At 45.5% G+C, this 14,976-nt stretch overlaps 1 protein-coding gene across 1 annotated transcript; it reads right to left on the bottom strand.

The window, feature by feature from the left end:
- Positions 1 to 9,970: 9,970 nt before the first annotated feature.
- Positions 9,971 to 10,681, bottom strand: LOC136454790 (uncharacterized). The gene has a single exon (XM_066455074.1). It carries the CDS (start codon positions 10,547 to 10,549, stop codon positions 9,971 to 9,973), a length of 579 nt encoding a protein of 192 aa, XP_066311171.1. The 5' UTR covers positions 10,550 to 10,681.
- Between the last annotated feature and the right edge of the window lie 4,295 nt (positions 10,682 to 14,976).

Here is a 14,976-nt window from a genome sequence, read left to right on the forward strand (position 1 = left end):
CTAGAACCTTACTGGAGTCGATCGGACATTGGGACTCAGCGTCCGGTCACTTCACCTCTCAGCGTCCGGTCGCACTAGATGATTTCACCTTGATCAAATGAACTGACTGGACTCTGCGCCAGCGTCCAGTCACACCGAAACCAGTGTCCGGTTAGTATTTGACCCTCCATTTACTTCCAACTCTCGATCATATGTGAATGAAGTTTGCTCCAATGGATATAAGGGCTTTTTAGAAGCTACCTAGTGCTAGATTTAGCAAGTGTGTACCACACCTAACCCACTAGACTCACCTAGGTCAAGCTACTCATCCATACCCTATTAATAGTACGGCCAAAGAAAAAACAAAGTCCTAAACTACTCTAAGTGCCTCTTCAACTTCAATGGACACTTAGAACTAGTCCATCCTTAACCTTGTCGTCCATCCTTTGAAAACCGAAACAATTTCCATCGTAGGGGCACGACTACCATGATAGCCCAATCGATCTCCATTACCATGACCTAACTGAATTGCCTCTGCAAAACACATGTTAGTCATAGTAATCACGTATTGTCATTAATCATCGAAACCCAACTAGAGGCCTAGATGCTTTTAATTTATCTTAAACTAACTCGAGATAAACAACACTATATGCTACTATTCATATGAGTCACAGTTTTCACACCTAGCCCCCCGAAAAAGCTTTTATTTACACTGCCACTCTCCTCTCACCTCCTCCAGAGCAGAGTACGCGGTGGGGGGGAACCGTCGCCAGCGGGTCTCCGGCCAGGGCGGCCACGGCGGTGACACAGGCGATGCACGGAGCACGGCCGCGCTTGCCCACGCTAGTGGGGGCCAAAACACGGCCTGGGGTGGCACATGGAGGCGGAGCCCCACGGCGGGCATCAGCAGCAGGGGCAGCCCGACATGGATGATGGTGGGGGCGGCGGTTGTCACTGACGGCGGTGGGGAGGTGGCATCATGGCTAGCCCGCTGCCAGGTGCACCCTCCAGCACCTGCGCCACCACTGCGGCAAGGTGCAGGCGGGGCGCAATGGCCGGTGAGGGCCAATCAGAGAGACGCGCGAGGTCCACGCGGAACTCACAGCGCGGCGCGTGGCCAGGGTCTCCGCGACGGGTAGAGTGCAGCCGCTCCCCACGCATGCGTCCACAGAGGTGACGGCGATGGTGCCGCGAAGAAGAGATGGACGGTGGCAGCGGGCCGCCCACAACAGGCACTGCGGGGCAACGCGGGGGTCGGGCGCGGTTGCTGGCGATGGAGCAAATCCGCAGCACCAGCAGACAGGAATCGACCGGCCTGACTAGAACGTGGCGCTGCGACGGCGACGCCCAGCAACGGCAGCCGGCCAGGGTTTGCCCTGGGCATTGTCCATGCTGCGACCAGGCACCTCAGGACACGCTACGACTGGCTCGTCACAGTTGGGTGGCCATGGCGCAGTCCTACCCCCCAAACCCACCCCCCTAAAATAGAACCGAGCGGTCGCTCGCGGAGCAATAGAGATAGCATGAGAGAGTGAGGCAAGACAGTAGCGGCTCGCCATCTACTTCATAATCACAGTGTGGGGCAGGGCGGCCTGACATAGCGTGGCCGGCAGGGGCAACGCGGCGTGTGCAGCCACGTCGGGAAGGTCACAAGGACATAGCAGACCGTGGTAGGTGAAATGAACGGTTGTGAATGATGTTGAACGCTGGTTCGTTAACGAATACCAGATTGAATTCACAGCGCGTTCCAATTAGAAATAACACTCCTTGGCACTTTTGGTTGGATTTTTTAATTGGTCAAAAATTTACTAAATTTCACCAACCACCATTTCACGACATAGCACACACTTTATACCAAACAATAAAACCTCAACATCAGGGCATTATTTAACTATTTTGCGTTTTATAAATCGTCAAAAAGTGTATTTTCAACACAACTTCAGATTTTTGCCGATTCACGAAAAGGGCTAATTAACAACCTTTGCTTCCCAAACGTTAATGTTGCATTTCCATCTACAAAACTTACGCTCCAAATTTTATTTAAGTACTAAATACAAGTTATATTTTATTTGTTTATAAAAAAATTCTTCTCGCTCCAAACAATTAAAACTATTTTTCCTATTTTCTTGTTAAGATTTCATTAGCATATTTAAGTAGCTAACTCACTATATTTATAGATCTATTTTTCGACCATAATCTCAATGCTAAGCAAGCTCGTAACACCAGAGGCGTTACACTCCCTCTCTTGTTGTTTTCGCTGTTGACAAACGCAGGCCCACACACAGCAAGAGCTTGAGGCGTGGACGCATGATAGATTGTATCTTCCTCCAACACGGCGTTAGTTAAGCTTTTGGAGATGCAAAACTATGACAACACTACACGAACTAGTACAGAGGAGGATATATAGCATCAAAAGTTCTACGTCCACTTGCAATGCACATCATATTTTCTACTTGCAATGCACATCATATTTTCTAGTATGCTTTGACTTTTTTGGTACATATATTTTGCTATGTATTTAGACATACGTTATATCTAGATACATAATAAAATGGATGTAAAAAAGTCAAAGTGACTTATAATTTGGAATTATGGAGTACTAGGTATTGTGTCGCTTTCGTTTTTAGGGGGAAAATGCCTAACGTGACCTCGACTGTTTTTCACAGTATATCTCAGCGAAGGTTGCGGTCCAATTCGAGTATTAGATTAGAAGTTACATACGTTCTCTTGCTCAATTTCTCGCTCTCCGTTGCTTTGTTTAAAACCCCTGGACGGCTGGACGATCGATCAAGCACCCCCTGTTTGCACCAAGCCTAGTCCCGCGCGCGCCACTTTCCTCCAGATATATAACACGCGGTCTGGCTCTAGTCTCTTGTATATCTTCGCAATCACCCGTTGACATTTTAGGGACGACGTAGTAGTATAGCACATACTTGCACTTAATTACCATGTGTCCATGTCCCCTTTTAAAGATATCTTTTGTTTGGCAATGAACAACGCAGCCTGTTTATCAAGTCTACACTGTTATTGCCTGCTGGCTTTTCGGTTCCACTACAGGTCCTTTTAACGTCCTTTCATACATATCGGTCATTTATTCTTTCTCAATCAACTCATGGTGTTTAATTATATTCGGACTATTGTGTTTTCAGCAAATTAAAGAAAACCAGGTTTCGGATTGTTAAGGAGTAGGTGTTGACAGCTTCAGGGCCTCGATCTGATCTTTGAGTCTACTTCTCTATAGCTAGCTAAAAGGAATTAACAATATATATTAATCGAGTCAAATGTTTGATTTTCTTGGCTAATGACCGGGAAAGTGCTTACTCCTTATATTACCTTCGATCGAGCTTCTTCTTTTTCTCATTCAGCTTGTTTGATTGATTCAATTCGGTTATGTTTAGTTTTTCTCGAATACGCAAAAAGATTTGTGCATCATCGGATGTGCTCGCCGCATATTTTTGTAGCTGCAGCTGTGGCCACAAACATCAAATAGATTTCTACTGTAGCAAACAACTGCAGGCCACAGCCTAAAAATCACGGCAGATGAGGTTGAATAATAATAGTTCAACATATGTGAAGCTAAGTTACTTCGATGTTCCTGTCTTTGATAGTTACAGGCTAAAAGTTCCATAATATCTTTTTTAGAAATCATTTCACTGACGCTCTACTGCTAAAAGTGAGTTTTACAAGAGATCGAGATCCAGAAAACAAAGAAGATTACCACTGGGCTTGTTGTAGGCTTGCAGCCATCGTTCAATTAAATGGAAGTATCTCCAATGACACGATCCTTAAAGAAAACAAAGAAAATTCATAGAGAAATTTAACTCCAGTTATCCCTGTCACGCAGAACAAACAATTCCGACGAAACCCTTCGCAGCCAACATGTGAGTGTAACTTGCTCGTTTTCAAAGCTCGCCACGAGGCTTTGATCATTCAGAAGAATGGGTGTGCAACTTGAAGTGTGTCGTTTCCGACAAAGATGACAGCGTGGATAATTTAACATCGTCCAGTGGCCGCAGCTAGCCTGTACGAAATTTATACTGAAATGAGATCACCGATCTGGACAGGCGCTTAAAGAAGAAGAACTGAAGAGTGGACTGAAGGGAAGAGCGTACGACAACATACATGCATGCACTACGATGCCGTTCCGTTTCTGTCTTGGAACTGAAGGCCAGCCGCCCCTACCATATCGTCTCTACAAATCATGTATTTGTAGGAACGGTTCCTAGACCGTCCTTACAAATCGATTTTGTAGAGGCGGAGCAGCCTCTACAAAATTGATTTGTAGGGGCGGCTGTAGTACCAACCGCCCCTATAATACCTGTTTGTAGGGGCGGTTCAGTCTAGAACCGTCCCTACAGTATATTTTTCCCGCAAAAAAAAATTCGACCCAAACATATATATATCTGACCAAAACATATATATAATTCAAATCTGACCACAAGCACAAGAGCACAAGATGTTGGTAGTGAGGATTTCTACCTAAGTGAACGTAACATATATAATCAAGATCCTCTTTTTTTCTTTGAAGCTCATAAGCTTCAAGCGAAGTGACGCTAACCTGCAATTATGCCATCTTAGCAGAAAATAAAGCCCCTAATCTTATTTAGAGCTATACCATTACTTCATCTCCTAAATTTTTCGGTATCCTAAAATTTACTGAAAGTATGGTTTACATGCTTCAAATTTAGGAGGACAAAACACATCAAAGTTTAAGGCTCAATCTTACCGTTCTAGTTGTGGAGACTGCATCATCTGCAAACCTATCAACCAAGGCCTTAGCAACTGCTCTTCGATACTGCTCACATGATGTAAAACAAAGAATCAACAAAAAAGAGTATTGGACTTAATAATAAGCAGACATGAAGTCACAGGAAAAAGAAAAGGATAACATTCTGGTCATATAATATTTGACTATTTGTTTTCTTTTGCCAAACCAGGTTCATCAGCAGTTCAAGTAAACTATTATTTCAAGAACAGCCATATAATGTGATGCTTGAAATCGTGGTAGAAACAGATAAGAAGTTTTATTCAAATTTCAAATTTTGCATTCATGTTATTCAAAATAAATATGAACAAGATAGTAGCTACTTCACAAGCTATAATATATAAAACAAAGGGCATATTCACATCATATAGCAGGAACCTGAGTATACTTCACAACGACCTTCTCAAATGTCTCATAAGTCTGAGCTTCCAAATTATCCATTAGAGGCTGCACCGAAAGAAAAGTCATGTCCCATAAGTATACAAAGAGTAATGGAGGGCAAAGTATTTCTGTACTGGTTTCATAGGGAGAGAAAAAAACTCGGGGATGTCAGGTTGTCAGCAGAATAAGTGAGGAACTGAGGATAAGATTAGGACAACAACACCAGTCCAGTCAGGATTAAAGCATGAAACAACACTGATTAAGTGCCTACAGAAGGTCATATAGAAGCTAGTATGAACTGCATGGATCATGAGACCTTAGATGGATGGGCCAGGAGTTTAAAAACTTGTAGAAGCTCATATAGGAACAACTGACACAGCTGAATGACTACTCCATAATGATTGAAATGTTTTATCGTACCTTACATTCGCAAAATCTCCCTTGCATTCGAAGCACTGAAGAGAAAGCCTTTTGTGCCTTACTCCAGAAAGAGAACGAACAGGAAATCTGGAAAAAAAAAAGATAGTAACTTATGGAGCAAAAGTTTTGATCCTGAATTCACCATAGGGCATTTTTAATGAGTTCCAGGTAGTTTCAAGCAGCGGTTCAGAAGAAACACAAGTTAGTAAATTATGGGTATATAACTAAAAGAGCCTAAACAAAATCTTAAAAAAATAAATAAGATAGTAACCTATGGAGCTAAAGTGTTGTTCCCAAATTCACAAAAACTTGGGCACTGTTAATGAGTTCCAAGTTATTTGAAGCCGCAATTGAGAAGAAACAGAAGTAAATAAAATATAGGTATACAACTAAAGCCCTCAGTGTGTGCGCCTAGCTGCATCTAAAAAAATGTGGGACTAAGCGCTAATTGAGAGAACAAATAGCCTAGTTATGGAACTGTAAAATTCAGCTCTGGATCATGTACCCCTAAATTCCTTGATCTACATCATTTTTGGATAGGAAGCAAAAATAGTGATCAGAATTATGAGGTATGCAAGCAAATAAAAGACCTCCAATTTTACAACCAAAGACACATATACTGAAGTAAATAAAAAACAGTAAAGAAAATTAACCTTTGGACAGCCAGTTACTAGGCGACATCTGCTGTCAGCTGAAGAAAGCCTCAAGCCGTGTGCAACCTCCAATTTAGCAACCTTCATACATAAGACACATGCACGAGAGAAGGTAGTTGCCAAAAAAAGAGCTCTTCCATAACTTTACAAAAATCTACCTGCACAAGCCTGGAGCAGTAGAGAAGAATGACAGATAAACTATTACACCTGTAAGTGACGTGAAAATCAACAAACTCATTTGTAACATAAGCAAGAATAAAACTGAGAAATGAAACTAAAGCATGTAATTGTTAATACAGGAAGTACAATCTTCAGTGTAGTCCTAAGAGAAGGCAAGACCATAAACAATTTATTTTAGCTCTGAAAGTTGATGGAAAGGGAATTATTTGCTTGAAGGGGCTTTCCAAAAAGCTGACTATAACGACAATAGCTGAGAACCCACCTTTGAGACAATGGATTCCATTATCCGCCTGAACTTGTCGAAACTTGGGGGTGTTGACAAATGCACAAACAAGAAGGGTGTAGGTCCGATGTCCAATCGGCTCGATACTCAGCACCCATGTTCAATGCTTGTCAATAAACGTGCTCCTCTCGGGGTTCACGAACCCTGACAGCACAAACACCACCCCGTCGTACACAGATGTATGAAATCACCAATACAGAACATTATGCATGCATATATCTGATTGCAGCTGTGGCGAATAGATAGGTACCAAAAGTTTTGAGAAATCAGGCCCTTTCTGAGCCTCCTGGGAGGTGCCTGCATGTTTCTTCTTGGTTGAATCGTCCTCTCCGTCTTTAGAAGAACCCATCCAAGACGGGAGGCTTCTCTGGGAACCGGACTTTTTTTTTTGAGCAACCGAACTACACCACTCTGCAGATTGGACGATATTATTGTGCGCGCTGAACAACACCCATGTACACCCGATAATTTTTGCAAGAAATAAAAAAATCAAAGTTGGTAAGCATAATACATTTATACACTTAAAACTTGCAATTAGATCAGATGCAATTACAGATAGCCAAATAGCTTAGGCAGGGCTTAGGTGCTCGGTTTCGCGCAGCAGGAAGGGAAATAAAGCAGATAGCCAACTTAGTCATGGTTTGGGTGCTCGGTTTCGCGCAGCAGGAAGGGAAACGAAGGGGCCAGCATACCTGGGTGCTTGTTGCTGGTGAAGGGCACGACGAAGAAACTAGGCACCACGGCGGCGGCGTGGCGTACGCGCCGATGGGCGGAACAAACCCTAGGACAGTGTGGCCGCGTCGGGGGCCATCCGCCCAGGTCGACGTGCCAGCTCAGGGGTTGGAGAGAAGGCCTGGCATTCGGAGGAGGCGACCTCACCGGGGGGCAACGACGGTGGTCGACGCTCCCGAGCGCAGCGGCGCGGGGGCGCCGTCCGCGCCACTAGCGCCTTGAACGGGGAGCCAGCGGTGGGGGCTGGTCGGGACGACGCAAGGGGGGGGGAGGAAGAGGAGGAGGGGGCGGCCGCAGCTGCCGCGCCGCATGCGCCAACAGCCATCGCAGCCATCGCCCTGTCGGCGGCGGGAGAGCGAGGGAGGGAGAAAGCGAGAAGAGAATGGAGGGTGAGAAGAAGCCTCTAGAACGACAAGCTGAAGCCGAGTATTTATTTGTTGGGTTATTTGATTGTAGCCTATTGTACGTGTAGCATTTATAGGGACGACTGGTGATTGAGCCGCCCCTATAAATTGCAATACCGGGCGTGGCTGATGAGTGAGCCGTCCCTACAAATCGATTCATTTGTAGGGTCGGCTAGTATCACCAGCCGCCTCTACTGTGCTATTTGTAGGGGCGACTGGTCTCGTGAGTCCCGAGCACGCCCACTTGAGGGGCGGGTAAAAAAAATATCCCGTTGCTACAAACATTTTTTTTTTTATTAGTGGTCGTTTCTACTGCTACTGCTACTTTCTATTGCAGTGACGATTCAAAGTTGGACAGTTGTACTGTCTATCTGTATGATATGGGTAGAGGTAAACATCGCCTCTGCGTTGTAGTTTCTGTACTGGACTTGGATATACTCCCAAGAAATTGACGTGTGAAAATTGAAAACATGCCTAGGCAAATGTAAACTGCATTCCCAAAAGAACCACCATCAAGTGTTACAACACCACCTTTCCGTGAAAACCTGCATGGTGTTTTGGAAGCTTCAGCTTGGGAGGTGTTTTGTGATGGAGCGATGGTAAATAATGTCCCCCTTCTCACGAGTCAAGAGTAGAGTTCCACAATAATCAAGTGCTTCTACCCCGAGCCGCGCCGGCAGAATCAAAGCCCATTTCTTCCCCCAAATCCACAGAGTCACCAAATGTTTGAGCAGAGCATCGCATGACTGCAATTCCTTGCTCACGCATCCCCAAAGCCGTCAACACCCCAGAATCGATCGAGATGCCAGTCCCCGCCTTCTCACTCAACTCACCTAACTCGAAAGTTTCCCCAAAGGTCGATCGGGAAGATGGAAGCGAGGAAGAAACACACGAAGCGGAAAGGCGGAGGTTCCGATCCGCTGCATGACGCCGGCGGCAGGCTGCAGCTGCAGGTCGCACAGCTTCTTCTGCCACGTGTGCAGCATGTGGAAATTACTACCGTGTGTGATGTGATTTTAGGCCAATGGTGAATAATCGTACGTATCATCCACCGCAAGAGAGCTGCGAGTCATCGGAGCTGCTGCCCCCTCACAATTTGGAATTGGGAGTCCCGCGGACTGGGAGAAGAGAGACCATGCAGCAGGAGCAGGACTGACCGCAGTCGAGTGGCCGTGCCAGGGTTAGTACAGTGTAGGTGGTCAAACTTTCTTGTGAACACATGAGGGGCGAACAGATCAACCCTGAACACTGCATTGCATGCAGTTTTCTTGACCAATCATCCATCGGTCTGACGGCAGAGTAGAAGGTAGGTGCAACAACTGAAATGAACTCCGGAACATTGGCAATGCGCGCGGTCCGGTCAGCAAAGTAACCTTCATCTAAAGAAACGAAACAATAAGCCTTGGAATTGGGAGACAAAAACAAGTAAAAAAATAGAAAGAAAGGAACAAAAAAACAAAGTTTCCATCTTCAGCTCGGAACCGCCGTCACCTCCATGGCTCCTACTCGCTCTTTGCTAGCAGCATATGTAGCATGTGATGATCCAAGGAGGTCGCACGCCTGGTATCGTCAAGAACCTACTGCGCCGTATCAGAGCACAGACCGGTATCAACCGTACATACCTGATTCCGAAGCATGTCAAAGCCCCGGGGGTTTTCTCTCCCTAGAGTTTTCTCCCTATCTATCGAACGTTTGGACACATGTATGAGTATTAAATATAGATTAAAAATAACTAATTGCATAATTTACGACTAATTTACGAGACGAATCTTTTAAGTCTAATTAGTCTATGATTTGATAAGATGGTGCTACATTAACACAGGTGCTAATGACGAATTAATTAAGTTTTATAAATTCATCTCGTAGATTACTGATGAATTCTATAATTTATTTTTTATTAATATTTGAATAAGCACTGCAACAGCTTATGTAACACTCGTTGTGACACCAACTTTAAATACTTTCTGGGACGTGAGAGGCCGGTGTCAACGACACCATGTACAGAACCAGCCGTACATGTTACATGCATGTCTTGTCATGAATCCCATCCCCATATGACTTGAGTTTTTTTTTTTTTTTGAGTAATATATGACTTGAGTTTGTAGATGCCTTGAAAAAAAAATAAGAAAGTCATGCTCTTGGTTTGTTTCCCCCCTTTTCTGTTGGATCAGATTCAGAAGACCTCCGGGTGGAACCGCCCGGTGATGGAGCCCCCTTGCGGTTGCGGCTGCGCGTTCCTGAGGTGCATGGACAGCGCGTAGTTATCAGTCTCCAGGCTCCTGACGCGCTCCTGGCACCCGGCGAGCTGCCGCTGGAGCTCGCGGTTCGCCGCCTCCTTCTCCTTGTACAGCCGGTGCTGCACCCGGACCGCCTTCTTCAGGAGGCCGTTCTGCCACAGGGCCACGTCTCGCTCCGCGCGGCAGGTGGTGGCCACGGAGGCGTCGAAGTCCTTCAGGAGCCCGGCGGCGCGGGCCCTGGCGTCGCCCCAGTTCTCGGCGCTCGCCATCGCTTCCATGAATCTCTCGATCCACTGATCCGTGCGGTCGTCGCTGCCGTCTGACGGAACATGAACATCGACGGTGCGCTGCTCCTCTTCTTCTTCTTCGGCGGCGGCAGCGGTGGCGGGGTGGACGTCATCATGATGAGCACCAGCGGCATCTAACCGCAAGTTGACCAGGCGCTCGATCGCCACGTCCAGATCTCTCTCGCACTGCTCCAGGGCCCGCGCCTTCTCTGCGGAGTTGGCCGCCATAGCAGCAACCGCCGATTTGGTGGTCGGCTGCGGGCCGACGGAAGCGACCAGTTCGTGGAGACGGCGAACCTATGCTGCTATGCAGCAATGCAACAGCTCGTGACACATGGACAGGCAGAGAGCTGTAGCAATGGCGAGATGCAAAATAAATAAGGAAAGGACCAGAGGGCTCCTAGCTTTTATTGCCTGGGTGGAGCTCCTCCGTTTGTATCTCTCCCGTGTTGTTGGAGTCGAACTCGAATCCAACCCACGCGTCTTGATTTTTTGAAGTTTCGGTGGTCTCTACTACGAATCGACAAAGCCCCTGTAGCTGACTGCTGGCCCAGCGACACATGCACAGGATCTGAATTCTGAACCCGCCGTAGCTCAGCTGCTTATTCATGGTTTTATGTAAAGTGAGCTGTTATCATAACGTTTATAGGTACTCTCTCTTTCAAATTATGATACAGTTTGACTTTTCTAGATATAAGTGTATAGCAAAAAATATGCATCTAAAAAAATCAAAACACCTTATAATTTAAAATAGAGACAGTGGTTATCATAATGAATCTAATAATCTTGATATATATAATATTTATATGATTACTAGGTGAGTGCTCGTGCGTTGCGACGGGAGCAATAACAAATTGTAAAAGATGTAGCCAAATCAAATAAGCATAGTTAGTCCAATTATCTATGACTATTAGGACCTATAATGTTCCAAACTTCTCCAGCTATGCCCTGCAATTAAAAGACAATATGCATAAGATCATAAATCAGTACATCTCAAGGGGACACACTGGCTAAAGGATGCAGCATTACCATGAGCAAAGTAGCCATGTACTCAATGTTGGCGAGAATTTATAAAAGAGGACGAGAAAGAAAGATTGCCATTAGGCCAACTACTTTTGATTCTTTTCAAACACTTATCTGAAAATTACCACGCTGGTGTCAAATCAAAACAACAAATAAACATGGATTCAACCATAAGTAGCTTTTCTCGTCCTTTTTATGAAAAAAATGAAAGGTACGACAGAGTTACAAGATTGCTAATCATATCAGCGCTATCAATTTTTGGCAATTATAGAACTCAACCAAGACACCCATTGAAGTGCTACATCCCTAGCTCGCCAACCCAGTTCACATGAACCATTGATTATTCAAGCATTTTTTAAAAAATGCACTGACACGAATATACGCATGCATCAGATAGTGGTCCACTTCGAAATTTAAAACAATTTATGCAGTCCCGTAAATATGTACTCAACCTGAAAACTGCCAACTTTGCGACTGAAATCGAAATTTTATACAAAAATGAAATGGGAATCATCGGTCCACTCTGGCTATATTTAAATGAACTTACCAACTTTGATGTGCAACATTGAGGTGCACTATGAGATTCTGCTATGAGAACAGTTTTTTAATTGTAATAAAAAACATACACTACAGCGTGTGATTCAAAATCTAAGAATTGTGTTAGAAACATTTTTATAGCAACTGTAAGCAGAAATTGCATTTTGTCAATTCTACTGAAGGTTCTAGAAAAGGGGTTGAACTTGTCAGCTGTTCTCTTTGCACTGACCATTTCTTTCTAAAAAACAAGTTGGTTTTAGCCAGCCCAAATCAGTCAGCCAACAGTGTTTTTCTCTCACAATAAACCAGCACCAGCTAGCCCAAACCAGCCCACAAACCAACCAGCGAACACGTGGTCGAGCTATATGATTTGTCACCTGACGGCAATGGTGGCCGCAGTAGTCTTGCCAGAGCCGTCCTTGCCGAGGAAGGTCACCAGCTCGGTAGTAGACCAGCGCCACCAGAACTGGCGATGACCACATGCTGCCTGCGACGTGCAACCCATCCGGTGGGCCACAGAGTGGGCATGCCTCGCCGAGGACGATCCAGGTCGGCGCCATCCGCCGCCGACGCGGCTTGCCTCACTATTTGTCAGGATTTCAGAGGTTCTTGGTTAGACAGTCAGGCTCGATCCCTTCCGCTGCAGCTGTCAGGCCGCCGAGCACATTCTCAAGCGCCTGCGTGCGGCGAATGAACTGCGCGTCGTCGCGGACCAGTCGTGGCTGCGCTGAGACTGACCCGTGCCGAGCTGCCGCCCGGGTCCTGCCGGCCCATGACCTCGCGCGGTCCCTCTGCGCCGTGCGTGCTCTGGCCCGTGCATTCGCCCGCCGGCGAGGTGAAAGCCAAGTCGCCGGTATGGTTGGGTGGAGCAGCGCCCCGCCCCGTCACCCGTCCGCCCGTCCCACGTATCTACGGGCAGACTCCGCGAGGTGAAAGCCAAGCCGCCGACGCTTGATCCACTCCACCGAGGCGCAGGAGCGGAAAGCGATTTGGGGAGGCGTTCTCTTGTGCGGGGCGGGAGGGAAGGAGGGTGATAGAAGGCCGCGGGCGAGCTGGGCATCGTGCGCGGGGGGCGGCGGTTCCGCGGACGCACGATACAGGCGCGCGAGGGCGGGGTGATTAGCGGCGTTTAGCGTGGGGCAAGGGTGATTAGCGGGGCAAAAACGATGACATCCGCATCTTTTTAGTTGTAGAGATAAACTCATTAAATCTGTCGAGGTGTGTCACATCGGCCCTCGTACTCTCAAATTATATCGTTTTAGATCTTAATCTTTTTCACTCTAGCGGCCATAGCGGAGGAACTTTAGCTTAGGATGGACGTTGAGCTTGTCCATGAGAGGTTTGTCATGCTAGTGAGAGAGCAATGCGAAAGTGAAAGGTAGAGGCCTAGAGGACGAGCCAAGAGGGTCATTTCGTTTCACTTAGCCATTAATGGACGTTCGCTTGCCAATGTACCAAAGAGCACACAAATGTAAGAATTATTCTCTCTCATATATATAGCAAATTTGTAGGGTCAATTTTAAATTTCACATTTGAAGAGTGACTACTCATAAAGATGATAAAAAATAAATATTGTAAAGAAGGGTTGTTCTAGAGTTGACATTTCATGTCACAACTAGTTAGCTTGTTAGAGCATCAGAAATGGTCTTTTTTTGAACTCACTAAATCTATGTCTTTTTCACCTTCTAACAACTTCAGTATATCTTATTCGGCATTCTAGAGCGCCAACTATATTCTCTATCTTTAGCGAGCGAGAAACCATAAATACATGATAGAAATATTTGGAGATCTGTTGGAAGGTATTTTTCACTGAAATATCTATTTCTATCAACATGCAAGGATCTGAAGAGTTTTGGCCAATGTAGTTTTTTTTTGCATCTAGACTAGACTAGATTGTTGGTATCAAATTCTTGATTAAAATACCAGCGGTTCCTAAACTATTGTGCTATTCTCATCTAGGTCCCCAACCTATAAATTGTATATCTAAGTACCTAAACTATTTAAGTACCCCAATCCAAGTATAAAGCAGTCACACCACGCTCTATTAGCGGACATGGCACTTCAGCATAGAATTGATATGTGGGTCACGGCTCATAGTTACATGGGCGGCCTCGAAACTATCACGCGATTCTCATCTAGATCCCAAAGCTACAAGATTACACATCTAGGTCAGTATAATCTACTAAATAAAGTACTCTAAGGGTGTGTTTGGTTGAGTTGTGGCTGTGGAAAAAAGCTGTTGTGGACTGTGAACTGTGGGAAAGCTGCTGTGGGCTGTGAGCTGTAGAAAAGCTAAAAGCTGTTGGTTAAACAAGTATAAAATATACCTTCTATCTTTATCTCTCTTGAAACAACTATGGAAGAGCTTTTTATTCTACCAATTTCGAAAAGCAGAAAGCCAAAAGCCAAAAGCAGGGTCAAACTAGCTTTCAAAAATGTACTACGGAAAAGCAGCTGCTTCTGAAAAGGCAGCCTCCAAAAACAGCCCCTTTGGTTGGGCTTTTGGCTTTTGGAGCCAAAAGCCAAAGCCAAAAGCCCAACCAAACGGACCCTAACTCTGGTCCAAAACACTCGTCTTTCTCCTCTATCGATGAATGATTGCGCTCACCATGCTCTGCTAGTGTGACCGCCATGTTGTAGCTAAGAGGATCTTAGCATCATGACTAGGTGCATAATGCTATAATACAAAGCCTATGTGGGGATATTAACCAATTGCTCATTGCCATCATGGTCGAGGCGCTCACCCAACAACAATGCCCAGTTCTGTATGTTCTTGCCGAGACAGGATGAAAAACAGACGCAAAGGAATAAGCAAAGGCTCGTAAGCCTGGCTCACAAGTCGAACTATGATGAATGGAGTGTGTATTGGCTATTTTGGACTGAGATTTAGGTAGTTAAATAGATTAGGGACCCATAATTTAATTTCATAGCTTAAGGACTTACTTGGTAGATAAGAATCACATAATTATTTAAGGACCGCTTATATAATTTTGAGCTATGCACCCTCATGTCTAAAGTTCACAGTGTCACGTCAGCCAATGAAACTACTCCATCTCCTGACTCGCACGTGACCCCCGATCGCCCCATCGGCCCCG

Source organism: Miscanthus floridulus, chromosome 5 (assembly GCF_019320115.1).
Source record: "Miscanthus floridulus cultivar M001 chromosome 5, ASM1932011v1, whole genome shotgun sequence".
NCBI classification, from domain to species: Eukaryota; Viridiplantae; Streptophyta; class Magnoliopsida; order Poales; family Poaceae; genus Miscanthus; species Miscanthus floridulus.